We start from the raw sequence: 18,717 nt of genomic DNA, 5'->3' as shown, positions 1-18,717 counted from the left end.
GTGGTGTGCACATTTAATCCCAGCACTCAGGGAGGCAGAGGCAGGTGGATTTCTGTGAGGCCAGCCTGGTCTACAAAGCAAGACCAAGACAGCCAAGGTTACACAGAGAAACTCTGTCTTGGGAAAAAACAAAAACAAAAACAAACAAACAAAAAAACTTCCTTTAAAATATTAGTATCTTAAAAAAATAAAAAATTTCTTTTAAAAATTCAAAATTTCTCTACTGTAGACCCCTGTAAAAATCAAAATTAAGTTAAATACTTTCTTACTTCAAAAGGAAAGAACCAGGCACACTCACAATCAGATCAAAGCAAACACAAACTTACAACAGTGTAAATAACACAGTGTCCAATGTCTGGGATCTGTCCATTCATGGTCTTCTGGGCTCCTCAAAGGGGCCTGGGTCACTTCTACAGCCCTGCCCTCTTTAGCACACAGCTCGTCCTCTAAGCTCGGGCAGGCTCGTCCCCGCTGCTGCTGCTGCTCTTGGTGGTCATCCCATGGCACTGGCAGCTCCAAAATTCTGGGGGTCCTCTGCTGCAGCTAGGCTGCAGTTTTACCAATAGCCTCTCCCAGGCTCTCGTCGTGGTGCCAAGCCTCAACTGCTCTCTTCTTAATCGCTGCTAATTTCTCAGCTCCAGCTGACGAGCATCGAGTAGTCCAGCAAAGCAAAGGTTTCACCTTAGTAGTTCTGGTATCCTCTTAATCGAAGTTGATTCTTCAGCCTCGGTTGAGGAGACCCACAGATTCTTAACCAAAACAACAAATGGTCCTGACAGAGTCTTTAATCTTCCCTCTGAGATTTCACAAGTCAGGCCTCCATCTTCTGCATTGCCCTCAACATTCTTGTCTTCCAAGTTCCCACAGAACAGCTCACCAGGCACTGAACACTCAATGCCTTTTCTGGAACAAAATTCCAAAGTCCTTCCACAACTCTCTCAAAAACATGGTCAAGTTTGTCACAGCAATACCCCACCCTGGTACCAACTTGTCTCACTTAGGTTTCTATTGCTGTGATGAAGCACCATGACCACAAAGCAAGTTGGGAAGGAAAGGTCTTATTGGCTTACACTTCCACATCACTGTTTATCACTGAAGGAAAATCAAGACAAAAACTCAAATGAGACAGGAACCTGGAGACAGGAACGGATGCAGAAGCCATGGAGAGGTGCTGCTTACTGGCTTGCTCTTTATGACTTGCTTGCTCAGCCTGCTTTCTTAAAGAAACCAAGATGGCCAGCCCAGGGATGGCACCACCCACAATGGGCTGGGGCCTCCCCCATCAATCACTAATTAGGAAAATGTCCTACAGGCTTGCCTACAGCCTGATTTTTATGGAGGCATTTTCTTAATTGAGCTTTCCCCCTTCTCAGATGACTTTAACTTGTGTCAAGTTAATATAAAATTATCCAGTACAGTTACAGAAAAAAAAATTAAGTACTTGAAGATATAGATGTAGGCAAGGGCTTCTAAAATAAGAGTCTCGATGTTTATGAAATACAGCCAACAACTGACAAATGGGATGTCATGGAATTAAAAGCTTTGATACATCATAGGAAACAGTTAAGCAAGTAAATAGCCTAAAGACTCGGAGAAAATCTATTAGCTATACAGCTGACAGATGATACAGTCTAGATACTTCTAGACTACAGAAAGAATACAAAAACTGAAGAATAAGAAATGCAATCCAATCAGGAAGCAGGCCGATAAAATAAAAAGACTGTCCTCAAAAGATGAAACACAAGTGTCCAGTAAAGATATTTAGAAACATTCAATTTTACAGGCTATCAGAGAGATGCAAAACAGAAGTGCACTGAGATTCAGGTTCTGCTCCTTCGGATTGTCAGCCATTAAGAGAACAAAGCAAACAAATACTGGTGAGGATGTGAATGAAAGGGAACCCATATTCACCGCTGGTGGGAATGTAAATTATCCCAGCACTATGGAAGTCGTTGTGGAGTTTTCTCTAGAACTGAAAGTAGATGTTCCTTATGACCCATTGTCTACACTACTTCTGGGTGATTAACACAAACTGTTTTTAGTATGACTGGGGCAGCCTGACCACAGATATCCCAAGTGGGTGACACAGCTAGGATTTCTCAGTAATTTTCCAGTTTCTCATCTGGCCTTCAGAGTTTTATAAAACAGTGGTGTCTCACAAAATGGCGTTAGCTATGTTTAACTTAGGGTGAGGCAGGGGTCTTTCACTGGGGGTGGTGGTGCCCACCCGTTATCCCAGCACTCAGGGAAGGCTGAAGCAGGTGGATCTCTACGAGTTCGAGGCCAGCCTGGTCTACAAAAATGAGTCCAGGACAGGCAAGGCTACACAGAGAAAACGTGTCTCAAAAAAAAACCAAACAAACAAAATTATAAAAGAACAAAAAGAGAGAAACGAAGTTAGGTTGTTTGTAGGAAAATGGAAACAACCAGAGATAATCACATTAAGCAAATTAAGCCAGACTCAGAGAAACAAATATTGTGTGTTCTCACATATAGTTTTTAGATCTTTTACAGATACACAAAATTACATATTCATATGTGACCTGTGAGAAAAGAAGTGAAACTGTGTAGGGAACAAAAATGACTGATAGGGGATGGTAAGAAAGAGGGTGACCTCAGTTTCTTCAAAAGAAGGAATTGTTCTTGGAATGTGGTTTCATGCCCCTCCCAGCTGTAGCAGATAGGAGTGAGTTTACTTCAGATTACTCATTGTTGCTTGCTGCGGTTATTCAATTGAATGCTTAGATGCCTCTATGGAAAAACGTGCTCTTGCCATGTGCGGCTTGTTCATCATGTGTGGCTTGTCCTTGTGATTATACACTTTACTGATGTGACCCTTCTTAACCCTCAGAGTGTAAATTGTCTGATGCTCTGAATAAAGTTGGCTCTTGCTTGAGTTAGTCTGCCTCATTCATGGACTGATTCTCCCAGGTCCCACAGCATCTAGAGCAGTTACAGTAAGGTGACAATGTTAACATTTGCAAAGCAACATGTTTTGTTTTTTTTTTGTTGTTTGTTTGTTTTTGTGGGGTTTTTTTTGTTTTGTTTTGTTTTTAACAACTGAGCATCTCCTGAATCCTCCTTTTTGCCTCCAATCAGCACTCACTTAGCAACAGGAAAGACCTCTGATAAATCTATTTGTAGTTCTGCCTGAAACTAGGTGGGACTTTTCCTTTCATCTCAGGTCTTTCAAAACCTGGCTTGCCAAATCCCTCACACTGTTGAGCAACCACTGTGGACAGCTGAATGCTGTCCTGGTATGAGGCTGAAAGAATGCAAGGCCCGAGGCCCCTCAGACCCTTCTATCACAGCCATCTTCAGCAGCCTATTGACAGGCCACTGACAGGACGGCATTTGGTAACCTAAGGGAACAAGCTGCAAGTTTCTATGTGGCTCCAAATTACAGCCTTCCTAAACGAGTGATAGGACTACCACGCTGGATGTCCAGATGTCTCCTCTTCCGGCATTTTCATAATTTAGACTCCTGTCTGCGGAAGGCACTCCTACTTCTAAGCCCTCGTGTCACAAAAGCAAAATTCCAGGACTGTCTGAAACCCCCCACTTTGGAGTGCTAGCCACAAACAACCCATTGCTGGAACAGGCAGCATTATTAGGCTAGTCTAATAATGGAGTCTCAGAGGACTCCTTTGGCCCATGGAGACCTCAGAAATAAATATCAGAAATATCTCTCACATACACTGTCTGGAAGGCCCCAGTGGCATATACAGAGGCGCAGCAACACAGCCCTGGCTCCTTAGCCAGAGGAACCTTCTAAAACTGCAGGCTCCCAGGTAGCCTTCACACAGGATCAGGAGGCACATGAATTCCATTTAATGAAATCTATAGAAAGAAAGTCTTTCTCAAAATAAGCCAAAAACACCCAAAAGCCTAAGTCAAGGCAGTGCAGCACTCTGGGTAGGACAGCTCCTAGACATCTTGTCAAGATGGGTCTCAAAGACTGGTTAGCTCCTACAGGGGCCGTTCTTGCTCTTTTTACGTGTGCTCGATCTCCGGTTTCTGCTTACTTAACCTTCTGTTACAATTGGTGGGCTGGGATTATAGGGCAGAAAGCTCCAAATGGTATAACACCAACTCCAATACCTGTCTCCCACTGACACTCAGTCCAGCTTCCAACTTTCTACAATAATTATCTTCCCCAGCTCCAAACTATGGCTTGAGCCTTTTGCTGGATGGTACTATGACCCCCATAAAAGATTAACTAGCTCCCTGCCCATCACTCCTTTTCAACTCTGAAGAAGTTCCAAAATTTAAACAAAAAGGCTAATTCCTGATGAATCCCTGTCATCTCCCCTTAAAAGAACATTCTCAGAATGGACAGATGTATTCAATTTACTACCTAACAACGTAGACAGCTGGGCGCCTTCCATCTATTGAAAACTGTTCCCACCCCAATGGCCCACCAAGATAAGCCTAGGTAAACTCACTATTCTAATAGGATCCCATTGTCCCCTGGGGAAGCGATTCATATTCTCCCTCCATCTTCCCCTCCACCATCTGTGTCTCTGTCCACAGCATATATTCTTTACTCAAACCTTAGTACCAATTCCAGTCTGGTAATTCTTTTACCCTTCCATCTTGGGCTCACAGTTTCCAGCACCATTTTCCCACCTCTACAGAGGATGGTGAGAAGAGGATAAGGAAGGAAATGAGGAATCTGGTTGTAGTTCCCTGAGAAGGAGCTGGGTATTGTATATTCCCAAGGGCTGTTGTATCCGGGACAAAGGGTGAGGTACCCTGGAGAGATTTGGGAATCTAGAACAAGGAGCATTGGATGGACACCCAAGGTCACAAAATCCCTTGAGTGTAGGAAAGAACTAGAAGCCAAGTGATAGTGAAGAGGAGAAAAACAACATTTACTCAACACGGGAACTCTGAGAAGAGGAACATAAAAATCTAAGGATACCCCTGCCGAGTCCACCTTCAGAGTTCAGACATGAGGCTTAGATTTAAACAGAGGACAAAAGAAGTGCAGAACAGCAGTCCTCTTTAAGCTGTGGTCTCACTCATCATTGTCTGGGCTCCAGTCTCTCCTGTAAGATGGTCTGATCAGTTTTCAGAACTGTGTGATCTCTTTCCAAGAGACAAGTTCCTGCTCCGGTTGATTCTAGAGCTATTTCTTTCCCCTCTTCTGGCATGAGACCCAAAAGAAGTTCCAAATTTTTTTTTTGGAATTATTATTTAATAGTTTAATAGCCAAAGGAAAAGGCATAAGTGTCTGTTTAGAATATCTTTATTCTTTCCCGGGGAGAAGGACCAGTCAGTAAAAGTAAGCTGCATAAGGGGCCAAAAAGTCCATCCCCGGCACCCATACTGCGGCTGGATGTGGTAGCACAAATTCTTTCCAGGATAGTCACAGACTGCTGCATCTTCTTGCTCGAAGTAAATTTTACTCCCAGTGTTCTACCTACTTCAGGAGGACTGGGGAAGCCAGGAAAGGCTTAAGGTGCCCTTAGAGCTGTGTAGACAGGCACAGAGGGCCAGCAGGTAGAAACAAAGTATAAGCAATGGTTCTGAGCAGGTGGGAAGGACTGTGTGTCAGGTGCTACCTTAACTTATTAGACAGCGCCAAGAACTAGATCTTCCCTTTGCTCAGTCACTACAAACACTCGTCAGATATAAGGAGGGGGGAGAGAGCAGAGACCTAGCTAGGACAGAGGCTCTTTCTGGCACCTGTTAAGGGTTAATGCCGGAATTCAAGATCATGGCTAGAGAAACAGACCATATGATTGCCATAGTTCTCCAAAGAATAAATGTGAATGGCCAATAAATACTTGAAAAAGTGCTCCAACATTCTTAGCCATCAAAAAGAGTGAATTAAGATTGCTTTGAATTTTCCGTCTCACTGTGGTAAGACACTATCTTCCAAAAAAAAGCAAATGACAAAATGCTGCCAAGGATGTGAAGGTCCAGGTTCAGCAGGTGCTCAGTAGTGACTCATAATTGCCAGTAATTCCAGTTCCAGAGGATCTGATGCCCTCTTCTGGCCTCTGTGCTCACCAGAGAGACATGTAATACACGCGTATACATGCAGGCAAAACAGTCCCACACAGAAAATAAATAAACATTGTATTTTGTAAAAGAGTGTATTGCTCAATCGCCAAGTGTTTTCAAGCTTTTTGGAGTTTGCTGTTGTTTTCTTGTTTTATTTCCCCATACTGTGACAAGATGTAAGAAACTGTTCCAAGGGGCTTTTCTGCATTGGTTAGGCCTTGCTTCATGGGCTAAATTGTGATGTGTTTTAGAGAAAACTCCATGAACTGATAAAAATTCCAAAGTTGTTAGATGGAATATTCTGCAGATACCTGTTATGTTCATTTGGCCTACGGTGCAAATGAACTCTGAAGTCTCCTTATTATTTACTTTTAGTCAGATGAGCCATCTATTGATAAGGGTAGGTTGTTGAGGTCAATTACTTGTTGGTGTCAACCTGTCCTTTCAAGTCATTAGTGATTTTTTTTTAATGAAATGAGGAGCCCTACCATTTAGTGTGTACAAATTTACAACTGTCCATTCCTGATGAATGATTCCCTTCATTAGTGTGCAGTGACCTTCTTTATCTCATATAATTTCAATTTAAAAGCCATGTTACCAGTTTTCAGAATTGCTAAATCAGCATGTTTTCAGTGTCCACTTGCTTTCTGAATTGAGTATCTCTGCCAGTGAAGCATGCTTCTTAGAAACAACACAGTTGGTTCCTGTTTGTTTTTTGATGTTGTTTTCCCAGCTAGTCAGCTAGTCTCTATCTTTATTTGGAGAGCTAAGAACAGTTTACACTTAGGGCTATTACGAAGAAATTTTTGCTAATTTTACTTAGTGTTTGTTTTTTTCCAGGGTGGTTAGGTTCATTTTTTTTTTCTCCACTATAAGCGATAGAGTTTTGCTGGTTTTCTGCATTGGGCATGATGAATTCATTATGTTCCTTTGTTTATTTGTTTCTTTAGTGAAGTGAACTCTTCATGTTCTGTGGTTGAGACTGTCTAAGACCTAACAGTGATCTATCTATCTCACTGACTACTTTTTCTTCTTTTTATCTTAATTTTTTTCAGAAGATGGGGTTTCTCTGTATAGCGTTGGCTGACCTGGACTGGCTTTGTAGACCAGGCTGGCCTCAAATTCACAGAGATCCGCCTGCCTCTGTCTCCCTGAGTGTTGGGATTACAGGTGTGTGCCATCACGCCCTGCTGACTACAGTGTTTTCAAGTGTCATCCATAATGAATGATTTTGGTCAGCTCACTTTCCCAGTCTTACACATTGCAGGATCCCATCGCAGGGAATACTGCCATCCACAGTACATAGGTTTTTCTACCTCAGTCAACCTAATCAAGATAACCCCCACAGGCGTGGATTTAATTAATTCTACACAGACCCATATGCCTGCTGGTAATAACATGTTGGGAGAAAGAAGAGAAGAATGTAGGTCATTTCTTTGGATATATGCATTCTAGTATGATTTAAACTTATGACTTGGATACAGTAGATGCAATACTAAACTACATGAACTTGCGAAGTGGGTTTTGAATTACATAGAGCTTCCAAATCAAACATAGGGACTGCCAAGAGCACAGAGAAAAGAGAAAGTAGATGAACTCAAGTGCAGAAGAACAGCCAGGAATATTCAGTCAGAACAAGACAGGGTGAAATACAGGAATAGATCTCACTACAATGGGTTCTCTTTCCCAAATCAGCCCCTGGAGGAGGAGCTTCAGGTGAAGGAGGGAGAATTTGGACAGCTTCACCTTAACTATTTTTAAAATTTTTATTTATTTATTTAATGTACATTAATGTTCTGCCTGCTTGTGTGTGTGAGAGAGGGTGTCAGATTCCCTAGAACTGGAGTTACAGACAGTTGTGAGCTGCCATGTGAGTACTGGGATTTGAACCCCAGTCCTTTGAAAGAACAACCAATGCTCTTAACTGCTGAGCCATCTTTCCAGCCCTTGTTTTTTCTTATATCCTAACTTTTCAGACACTTTCAAGAAAATAACAGAAGACTTGTTCCTAACTGGTTGCTAGGAATATTCTTAGGTTAAGTTCAAAATGTGAAGTGAGACTTTATCACTATCGGGTGTAAACTGATATAGTAACAACAGATTGGACTGGGAATGTAGCCAAGTGGTAGAGTACTTGCTTTGCATATTCAAGGCCCTAAGTTCTAATTCCCAGTACTGCGTAAAAACAAAACATAATAGACCATAAACGTATGGAAAATTAACATATACATGGTCATTAAAACAAGGACATAGTAAAATAGGACTGTCTAATTAATTAGGGTTTCTATTGTTGCAATGAATGCAAATTGGGGAGGAAAGGGTTTATTTGGCTTACACTTCCACAGCACTGTTTATCATTGAAGACAGTCAGAAAAGGAATGTAAACAGGGCAGAAACCTGGAGGCAGGAGCTGATGCTGAGGCCATATATACTGGCTTGCTCCTCATATATTGTTCAGCCTGCTTTCTTATAGAACCCCAGAACCACCAGCCCAAGCATTACAGCACTACTCATAATGGGATGGGCCCTGTCTCATCAATCACTGATTAAGAAAATGTCGCCCCCCCCCCCCCCCAAAAAAAAAAAAAGAAAAAGAAAATGCCCTACAGCCCCATGCAGAGGCAGGTGGATCTCTGAGTTCAAGGCCAGACTGGTCTACAGAGTAAGTTCCAGGACAGACAGGACTACACAGAGAAACTCTGTCTAGAAAAACAAAAGAAAAGAAAAGAAAAGAAAAGAAAAGAAAAGAAAAGAAAAGAAAAGAAAAGAAAAGAAAAGTGAAAAGAAAAGGCACAACAGCCATATCTTATGGACACATTTTCTCAATTGAGGTCCCCTCCTTTCAGATAACTCTACCTTGTGTCAAGGTGATACAAAACCATGTAGTACAAGGACAAAACAGGAAAGTTTGTGGAGAATGCCAGTATCCCCCAGCCTGAGAATACAATGTTTCTATGCAAATGAGAAAAGGACATGCTCCTGAGAAAGTTCTAGGTTGTGTAGGGAATGGACCTGTGAGCCTGGGCCCACCTCCTCTGGATAAATCAGGAAGGAGACACATCTCTGAAAATCCCTATTAGGTTCCAAAGCTACGATAATGGCTGGTGACCCTGGTTTAATGACCTGTACCTTCCCAGAAGGGCTTATGGTGTGTGGATTCTCACGTTAGACTGAGCAACATTTAAGTAGGGTAGGTTTCACTTCTCTTACCTTTTACTTTAGGAAGTTTTTGCTGTGCTTCCTATGTGTATGGGGACGGGGCATGGACAGATCCAGGCTATCTTGCAGGACTAGGTTCTCTTCTTCTACCATGCTGGTTCTGGGGAGCAAAGTAGGACACCAGGCTTGGGGGAAAGTGCTTTCATCTACTACACTATCTCCCCCCACCTAGTGTTTTTCTTTGTAGCCTTCACTGTCCTGGAGTCCCTGGCTGGCCTCTGCCTTTCTGAGTACTGGGATTACAGGCTTGCATCACTGAACCTAGCAAATGTAATTTACTTTTAATTTTATGTGCATTGGTGTTTTGCCTGCATGAGTCTGTTGGATCCCCTGGAACAGGAGTTATAGACAGTTGTGACCTGCCATGTGGTGCTTAGAATTGAACCTGGGTCCTCTGAAAGAGCAGCCAGTGCTCTTAACCTCTGAGCCATCTCTCCAGCCCCCAACCCCTCTTACCTTTTCTCAAACATCACTTTATCTTTTGCACTCACAATCATTTCCACTTCATGTGACTCATGGCATTTTTTTCATACAGTTTGCAGGGAAAATCACTTTCTTGTTTGTGCAAATGCAAAGGACAACAGTATTATTCAAATGTTCTTTTTTTTACTTATTTATTTGTTTGTGTAAAGGAGGACAGTTTCATTCAAATGGTCTATTTATTTATTTAATCTATGAGCACTCTGTCTTCAGGTATACTTGTATGCTAGAAGAGGCCATCGGATTCCTTTATAGATGCTCGTGAGCCACCGTGTGGTTGCTGGGAATTGAACTCAGGACCTCTGGAAGAGCAGCCAGTGCTCTTAGCTGCTGAGCCATCTCTCCAGCCCCTATTCACACGTTCTTAATGGTGCACTTACATGTGGGGCACTTTTCTGGGAGTGAGGTGCGCTGAGATAAGTCTTTACCTTGCCACTAACACTTCTCTGGGATGGTGTTCCTCTTCAGTCATTCTTTTATGCAGAAGGAGTCCAATGCCTATTCCAACTTTCCAAAGTACAGCTGAGACTAGACTGTAACAGAACCATATTTTACTGAAGGCTTTGGAAAGTAAAACAGAATTACAACACAGTTGGGAAAACTTGAAACTAACAACTAAATGTGAGTTCATTTAAATATAACCATCTGGTCTCACCTTCCGTTAGTCCCCAACATATTACTCTGTTTTAAGGGCAGCCTACTCTCTTAAATAGGAGTGCCCATTGTTATGGACATTGTTAGCCCCCAATTCCAAATTCTCCAAGGCCCAGTGACAGAAGGAGCCTGCCTTCAAACAGTTCAGTCCAGGGTTTTCCTTCTCAAAGAGTATAATACAATCCTATCCCCAGGATGACTTTTTGACATTAAGTACATTCCACTTTGCACTGCCTTGACCTTCCTCACTGGCAGATTACTTCATGACTTTTCCTTTCTGCACGTTCTATTTTGGCTCTTAAAAATGCAAGATATACTGTGGCTTTACACAAATGCGGCAAATTCACTCCTTTTAGAACAAAGTCCTTCGAGTTAAAACACACAGTCATGTTATTAACATCAACATCATAGTCTACAAATAGAAACGTCAATATCCCAGGAAAATCTCTCCTATGCTTTTGTTGTTGAACTCTCTCTGTAATCAAAGTCTGTGGCAAAGTTTGGTCTATTTCAAATTACCCTCTAAGTGGAACTATACAGCTTCTGTATCTACTTTCTTTCACAGAGCATAATGCAGCTGAAAGTTGCCTGCAGTTGATGGTATCAATATGGTGTTCCTTGCTTCTCAGTGATTTTTCCATAAATGTACCATTCATAAAATGTACCATAGTTTATTTATCCAGCAGTAAAGTAACACCTTGATAATTGTAAATAAAGTCACTGTAATATTTCCACACATATCTTTGCATTAACATAAACTTTCATTTGTCTCATATAATTATCCAGCAGCAGGATCACCAAGTTGTATCACAAGAATATACTTGCTTTTTCAAACACAATATGTTTCCCAAAGTGGTTGTGAGAGGTTCAAAAACTTAGAGTTAATTCCTGGGACTGGGGCAAAATCACCAGATCACAGTTGTTTGAGAGCAGGGGTCCAGCAGCAGTCTCCCACCCAGATAAACCTTAGGGTGTGACTGGGGTCATGTAGCCCCTAAGAAAGCCCATGGAATGTACAAACCCCTCCTCCCCCCTTGCTACAGACTAGCTGCACTTAACAGGGAAGTACTGGGGGTCAGGTGTCCCCCAGGTAGCCTGACCATTGGCACCAAAAAACAAACCAATCATTTTAAAGGTCAGCTCCTCTAGAGACCCCCTTACCCAACCCTGTAATGTCTAGACTTGCACTTCCCTGCTTGCGTTTTGTCTCTTTAAAAACCTTGTTCTCCCGGAGTTGGAGGTCACTTGCCCCTTTGTCTTTGTAATGGGCAGCCACCCAGCTCCACTTTGTAATAAAAGACCCTCAAGTGTTTTGCACCGGACTCAAAGCCTGTTGGTCGTTTGGGGACTCGAGATCTGGGTGTTACAGTTGTTCCACTTTGCATTCCCACCAAAATTAACCACACCCAAAGGGTACACAGCTCAATTAAGGCCTATACTGCCAGAGTAGCAACTCTGAAGCTGTGGACTTCATATTGTATTTCACACTTTCACCATCAAAAGTACTCATCTCCCACCGAAAACCCGAAAAACCATGACAGAGCAGAACTAGAAAAGCAATTATCCTTGTTTCCTCTTTTGTAACTTAATAGTCCTTTACCTTCATTCAGTCCTTCCTCATCACCCTTTCATTTACCCTTTCTATATGTCTACTGTGCCTCCGTGTATATTTGTTTACATATATACACATATATTATAGGCCACAATCCACGTGAGGAAGAAAATGTAACTTTTTTTCTTTCTGAGATTATGTGACCTTTCTTAACATAATAACTTCCAAGTCCTTCCATTTTCTGCAGATTTTTAAATTTCATTTTTCTTTAGCGCTGGATAAAATCCATGTTATTTATTTACCAAATTTTCATTATATATTCATTTATTGACAGAAAACTAGGGTGTTTCCATTCTTTTGTTGTAGAGCATATAGAAACAAGGGTGCAAATATCTCTATGATAGGGTATGAAATTCTCTGGGCATATGTCCCAGTGTGAAGCAGCTGGGTTGTATAGTAGTTCTACATTTAATTTATTTTTTGACAAATCGCCAAACTTATTTCCATAATGGCTATACTAGTTTGCACCCTACCAACAGTGAATAAGGGTTCCTCTCTCTCCACCTCTCTAACACCTGTTGTCAGATCTCTTGATGACAGCCATTCTGAGTGAGGTGAGATGGTATCCCAAAGTAGTTTTGGTGTGAAATTTCCTGATGGAGATAGTCAACACTTTTTAAAATACTGATTATTTGTGTCTCTCTTGTTTTAAACAGTCTATTAGGACTTTACTGAGCATGCCTAATTGATATTGTAAATTTCTAATGGAGTACCTAGGATGTAAAATAAGAATCCACTTAGAAATAGGTGTGTAAATATAAAAACACATTTCAAAGAGTTAAAACTGTCTTCAGAAGCAGGACTAAAGGGGACAGTGTTTTTGTTCGGACTTTCTGTACTACAAGTTTCTAAAATTATGCACACATTACTTCAGTAGAAATAAATTAATACCTTTAATGTAAACCAGAGATTTAATCCAGAGATTAAAGTAATCCAGAGATTAAAGTAATCCAGAGATTTAAGGTGTCAAACTTGTTTAGTTACAGCTGATTTCCCCACTAGCTTTTCCTTTCATATTTCATTTTTAATTGGTGTATATTTTTATCTGGTATAGTATGTTTTTCTCTAAAAGACATAATTTATTCTAGAGGAATTTATTAGACTCGTTTACGTTTCAAATTACCATTGAATACTCTTAAATCAGTCATTTCTATGGGTTGTTTCTACACGGGTTATCTCACCAGGTGACTCCAGCCGGCTTCCGTACAGCAGAAGGCGAGCGCGGAGCAGAACATCACTTCCGGGGATGGCCAAGAGCTATGGCCGCTAACGCGGAGCCGAGGCGGCGGCCTGGTGTTGGGGTCGGCGTGGTCGTGGTGAGCTGCGAGCATCCTCGCTGCGTCCTGCTGGGGAAGAGGAAAGGGTCGTTTGGAGCCGGCAGTTTCCAACTTCCTGGGGGCCATTTGGAATTCGGGTGAGTAGGTTGCCCTCGGGAAAGCGGAAGTTACGGAGTAGCACTAGTCCTCACGACAAATGTGTCCCTGTCGCGCGCGTCAGTGCTAAGTTGCGTTCCGATTGCTTTTGGCCCCGGGCTCCTCTGAGATCCCGCCAGGAGGGGTCACTGTGCCGTGACCCTCGCTCCGCCCTCTCCTGGCAGCAGGTGGAAGTGGTTTGTCTTTCTTGGTGCTTACAGGGAAAGTGGATGTTAATAAAAAAACTGGGACTCTTCCCTTTGCCCCATGAGATTTACATACATCGGCGTGTTATGAGACTGACCCTGCCGTTTCTGCGCAGTGGATTTGTCGAACCCACAAAGGGGAAAGAGAGGATAAGTCAGTTTCTACACAAGCGCGAAGGAACCATGGCCTTGTGCTCACAGTGTGTTGTAAACCGAGAGTGTGGCTAAAAACAGATAAACGTATCGGAATCACCAAGATCCAGTGTAGTTTCCGTTAGTAATGTATAGTAACGTAAAACAGTAATATAAAACACTTGGAAGGTGATGGCTAAGCCTTATTATGCCATATCCAGCTTGGACCATACTTGATTTTCTAGACTTTTTAAAAGGAAATCATGTGGGTCACTGTTATCTAACAGATTTATTTATCTTGTTTGTTTATAAGAGATAGGGTCTCTTATGTAGCCCTGGTTAACGTGGAGCTCACAGAGATCTGCCTACCTTAGCTTCCTGAGTGTTAGGAGTATGCCGTGATTGATAACCGGATGTGTCTCTCATTGGCTCTCCATTATATGGCAGGGAAACATTTCTCTAGCAGGCTGAAGGTTATCTTCCTCTTGAAGGTAACCTGAACTTCCTTTGTGGCCTGGAAGCAGAAGCATCACAGGGCTGGCCCACTGTAAGCAAGCCACGTCTTTCTCTGTTGCCTTTCTCTAATTGCCTCAGTTTTGAGGCCTCAACTGGAATTTTCAAGCATTTGAAAGGCATTTAAGGCACTTTTGATATTCGGCAACCCCATGAGAAAGTTTAATGTCTCCCTTTTCTCTGGGGACAGTTGACTTAAAAGCCTGGGTTCTTTTTTTTTGTCTTTGGAGATAGGGTTTCTGGATGTCCAATAATTCCCTCTGTAGTCCAGGCTGGCCTTGAACTCACACAGATCTGCTTGCCTCTGCTTTCCAAGTGCCAGGATCAAAGGTGTTCGCCACCTCCACCCAGAAAAAGCCTTAATTGTTACCTTACACACTAAACTGCCTCCAAGCTGCCTAAGTCTGTCTCCAGGCTTGGGAATCAATGCTGGTTGTTAAATGCTGATTTTTGTCTAATATAAAGCTCTCTGGGTCTTCGAATGACTAGAATATGTATAATATGAAGATGTAGGGCTTTTTAAAACTACTCTAAAGCATAAACTAATTACTGTTGCTTTACTTTATACTACAACTTTCCAGCCGGGCACCTCACCTCACATGAATATTGAGCAGGCTGTGTCTCTCTCTGCAGTGAGACCTGGGAAGAATGCGCGCGGAGGGAAACCTGGGAGGAGGCCGCGCTTCACCTGAAAAATGTGCGCTTCGCCTCCGTGGTCAACTCTTTCGTCGAGAAGGAGAATTACCATTATGTCACCATATTAATGAAAGGGGAGGTGGACACGACTCATGATTCGGAGCCAAGGAATGTGGAACCTGAAAAAAACGAAAGTAAGACAATCACACACAATGTGTGTTTCTTCAGAGAAACCTAGTTGTGGGTATCATTACGGTATGAAGATAATTGCATTCTCTTTCTGTCTGCCCGCCAAAAAAAGTCCTGTGTTGGAGCTAAGCGTGGTGACACATGCCTTTAATCCCAGTGCTTGCAGATCACAGGCAGATAACTGAGTTTGGGCCCAGCCTGGTTTACATAGAATGTTCCAGGCTATCTACATGCAGAGACACAGTCTCAGAAAGAGACAGAAAATAAAAACAAAAATGCCCGTGTTGAAATTCTGATCTCAGGGTGATAGTGACAGGGGATGGGGCCTTTGGGATATGATTGGGTCAGGATGACAAAGCTTAGACCATACTGTTATGACAAAATACCCAACATTAACAGCACAAAGGGAAGAAGATCGCTTTAGCTCTAATTTCCTAGGTTTTACCTGGGCTTTGTTGATTCTAGGCCCTTGGTGAGATGGAATGTCATGGAAGAAGTGTAATAGACATTTCTCACGTCAGCCTCGCAGCAGGACAGAGATAGAGAAGGAAGGACCAGGTGTCAGTGACCCTGCACACAGTCCCCACCTGCTAAAGCTTCCATCACCTCCCAGGATAGCAGCAGCCGCAGCTGGGATCCACTGTGCGATCAAGCCTAACAGCCCACAGTGGATTAGTACTCACCTGACAGAGGCCCCAGGCAGATCCTCACCACTTCCGCTGTATGAGGACACTGAGGGAGCATGGCTGTCCCACGAGCCAGGAAAGGGGCCGTTACCATCCTGTCTTGCCAGCACCTTCGTTTCAGGCTTCCAGCCTGCAGAACCGTGATCTTTGCACTGCAGGCTGCACTGTTATAGCATCGCAGAGACAATGTGGAGAAGTGGAAGGTAGATTCCCAGGGGTGTAAGATACAAAGCACCTGGGTTTTCGTAACGGTTCCTGCACTGTTCTTATAATTGAGGGCACGGTCCAAACTAGACCACTCCATGGGTAGAAGGGAAGGCTTATTTGGAGAAATTGAAAGCTCCTATGGCTATCTAGGGAATGCAGGGAGTGGCATGGACATGAAACACACAACACAGAGTGAATAGCAAAAGACGGGGTTGGCACAGACTCTGAGAGAATAGCGAAGATAAAGCCTTGACAATCTCAAAGAAATAGGCTGGGGCTGGGGGAGTCTCTAAGCTGGGACAGCCTGAAAGTTTAGAGTTGAGGGTGGGGAATGAGAGGGCGGTGTGCTAGCTTGGGGACTTGGTAATGTGGTACAGGTGTGTGGTAGCATCGAACTAGACACCTGAGCTATAGCATCAGATAAGGGAAATAGAGGCTTTTCCTGAGGAAAACCCACATCACAAGTTTCAGAGGAATGCTGATTTTAAGTTTTTATCTACCAGCAATCCTTGTTTGCCTGGTCAGAGTCCAGTGTGTAATGTAGACATCATCAGTGGCCCCATTCTGGGGGTCCCCTTTGGATCTCACAGTTCTCTGTGACCCTGGTCAAGTTACCTCATGGCGGGACGTCTTCTCTCATCTGTGAGAACAGTAGAGACTTCAGATGAGTTCAGGTAGACTGAATGCTTTGATACATGAGACTGTCTCACAACAAAGAGACAAAAAGCAGCCCAGTGTTTCACTGGGCTCTTCCTAAGCTTTTCACTGTAAATGTAGGTTTTCTTGGTACAGCCAAGGTAGTCCAGACATCGCTGCTGGTTTCATTAGCGAAAGGTCACTCGTCAGGTCAGCGAATGTTTTCTGCATATACAACAGGTTAGTTCACCAAGTGAAGCCCCTGCGTTCTGCCATCCGTGTGCACTGATTGGCGCTCTCTCTCTCTCTCTCTCTCTCTCTCTCTCTCTCTCCTAGGTTGGGAGTGGATTCCCTGGGAAGAATTTCCTCCTTTAGACCAGCTTTTCTGGGCTCTCCGTTGTTTAAAAGAACAAGGTTATGATCCGTTTAAAGAGGACCTGAGCCACCTGGAAGGATACAGAGGAAAGCACCTCGAAAATAACAAGAGTCCTTGATTTAGAAAAAAAAAAAAAAAAAAAAGCAACTTTAGTAAATGAAAGATTCTGTGTTTCAGGAGAACTCCATTTTATGTGCAAAGCCAGTCACCAGTTTATTTGCAGTCTCCTACTGTAACTCGGACCCTTAAGAAAGTCTTCCTGGGATGTGCCGCTGGACTGTCCTTGACACCCAGAAGAGGATGGATAAGGAACTTGTGGCTGTACTACCGTGTGGGTGCCATTGTCAGCTGCATGAGGCGTGCAATACAATTTGCCTTATTGTTGTAGTTCAAATGGAGGTTGGAACTCAGATATGGTCACTCGAGTTCAGAAGCAGTGTGTCTACTGAAGAATTCCTCATGCTTGTTGGTTTCCCTTTGCCCTTCCACTTGAACTCTGAAACGACAGTCTGTGTAACTAGAGATCATGACTTCCATCCCTTATTTCTGGCAGAATGTGCTAACTGTGAGACAGACTTCAATGTGGATGCTACCATCAGCGGCCAGGTCGCCTGCATTTCCCTCTTGCTGCCTGAGATCTGTGTCTTTGTATATATACTGGGATTACACAGAGCAGTACAGATTCCCCTAATGTAGGGGATCTCCCAGAGGGCCTCAAGAACTTTCCAGAGCATCATGGCCAAAGGTTGATTGGCTTCATTTTCCCCCCTAGCAAACTTAAAATTTTACTGTGGAGACTGAACAGTGTAATGTCTCACAGAACAGTATGTGCAGGGCTACCCACTGTTTGCGGTGGAAGCTGTGGGGTTGGTTTTAACCTGCTTCTGGTTTAGAGGGGTCTTTGGGTTTGGGAGGATCACTTTCTTGGCATAAGGACCACCTCAGGCCTAGTTAATAACTGACGCTTCTAAGCAGTCCTTTGGCTGACATCATTTCTGTCCCCAGGCAGTCACTGGCCCACTCTGCTGTACAGGCCCTTTCCCAGCTCTTCCTGTGAGGATGTATTTTACTAAATGCAGACAAGCAAGAAAAGCCAGCTTCCTTCTGACAGGTCAGACATTGAAGAGATTTGCCAAAATCTAAAACAATGATGGATTTTTGTTTACAAGAAAACTGTGTTAACATGTATTTGACTTTTATTATGTGGTCAATAAACTTTCCTCATTTTAAAATTCTAGGTTTAAACACCATTTCATAAAAGCTTACAAAAATAAAATCTGTGTTTAAGCTTTTATAAAGGGATCCAAAACCTAAGGGGGTTGGGCATTTAGTGCAATGGTAAAACTACCATTGCTGGGCTGGGTTCAGCACTCAGCTCCAAAAAAAAAAAACAAACAAACAAACAAAAAAAAGGCAACCAAAAGGGTTTCGAATGATTGCACAAGACTATAGCTCATTTTCTTTACAAGCTCACTTCTGTTAATTCTGTCTCAAGTAGCTGACATTTGGATTTTGCTCTTTTAAAGTACTTTATTACTGTGATGTTTGTAAGGAACCTTTCTTGGTTTTTCAAAATTACACATGTACCATATATACCTTACTATTTATAAATCCCACTTTCTCTTATTTATAACTACATATTTGTCAGAATGTTTGTGTTCAAGTATGATAAATGTGTGGTGCTTAAACTCCTGGGACTGGGCAGGTGTTCACTGGTTACAATGCCAGCTGGCCTAAGACTGTGCAC

General features: G+C 42.8%; 1 protein-coding gene across 1 annotated transcript; it reads left to right on the top strand.

Annotated features, from left to right (window-relative positions):
* Positions 1-13,231: 13,231 nt before the first annotated feature.
* Positions 13,232-18,461, top strand: Nudt15 (nudix hydrolase 15). The gene is made up of 3 exons (XM_055609738.1): positions 13,232-13,391; positions 14,874-15,070; positions 16,931-18,461. Exons 1-3 carry the CDS (start codon positions 13,237-13,239, stop codon positions 17,086-17,088), a joined length of 510 nt encoding a protein of 169 aa, XP_055465713.1. The 5' UTR covers positions 13,232-13,236; the 3' UTR covers positions 17,089-18,461.
* Positions 18,462-18,717: the final 256 nt, after the last annotated feature.

The sequence above is a fragment of the Psammomys obesus genome, unplaced genomic scaffold (assembly GCF_907164565.1).
Source record: "Psammomys obesus unplaced genomic scaffold, mPsaObe1.curated_primary_1811, whole genome shotgun sequence".
NCBI classification, from domain to species: domain Eukaryota; kingdom Metazoa; phylum Chordata; class Mammalia; order Rodentia; family Muridae; genus Psammomys; species Psammomys obesus.
This window is presented reverse-complemented; position numbering and strand designations above follow the sequence as displayed.

What these genes read in the sequence shown, in the direction of transcription:
- Nudt15 (XM_055609738.1), top strand. Translation starts at nt 13,237, where the DNA reads ATGGCCGCTAACGCGGAGCCGAGGCGGCGGCCTGGTGTTGGGGTCGGC. An exon ending in GGGGGCCATTTGGAATTCGG is followed by an intron (nt 13,392 to 14,873) that starts GTGAGTAGGTTG and finishes CTCTCTCTGCAG; the next exon opens with TGAGACCTGGGAAGAATGCG. An exon ending in GGAACCTGAAAAAAACGAAA is followed by an intron (nt 15,071 to 16,930) that starts GTAAGACAATCA and finishes TCTCTCTCCTAG; the next exon opens with GTTGGGAGTGGATTCCCTGG.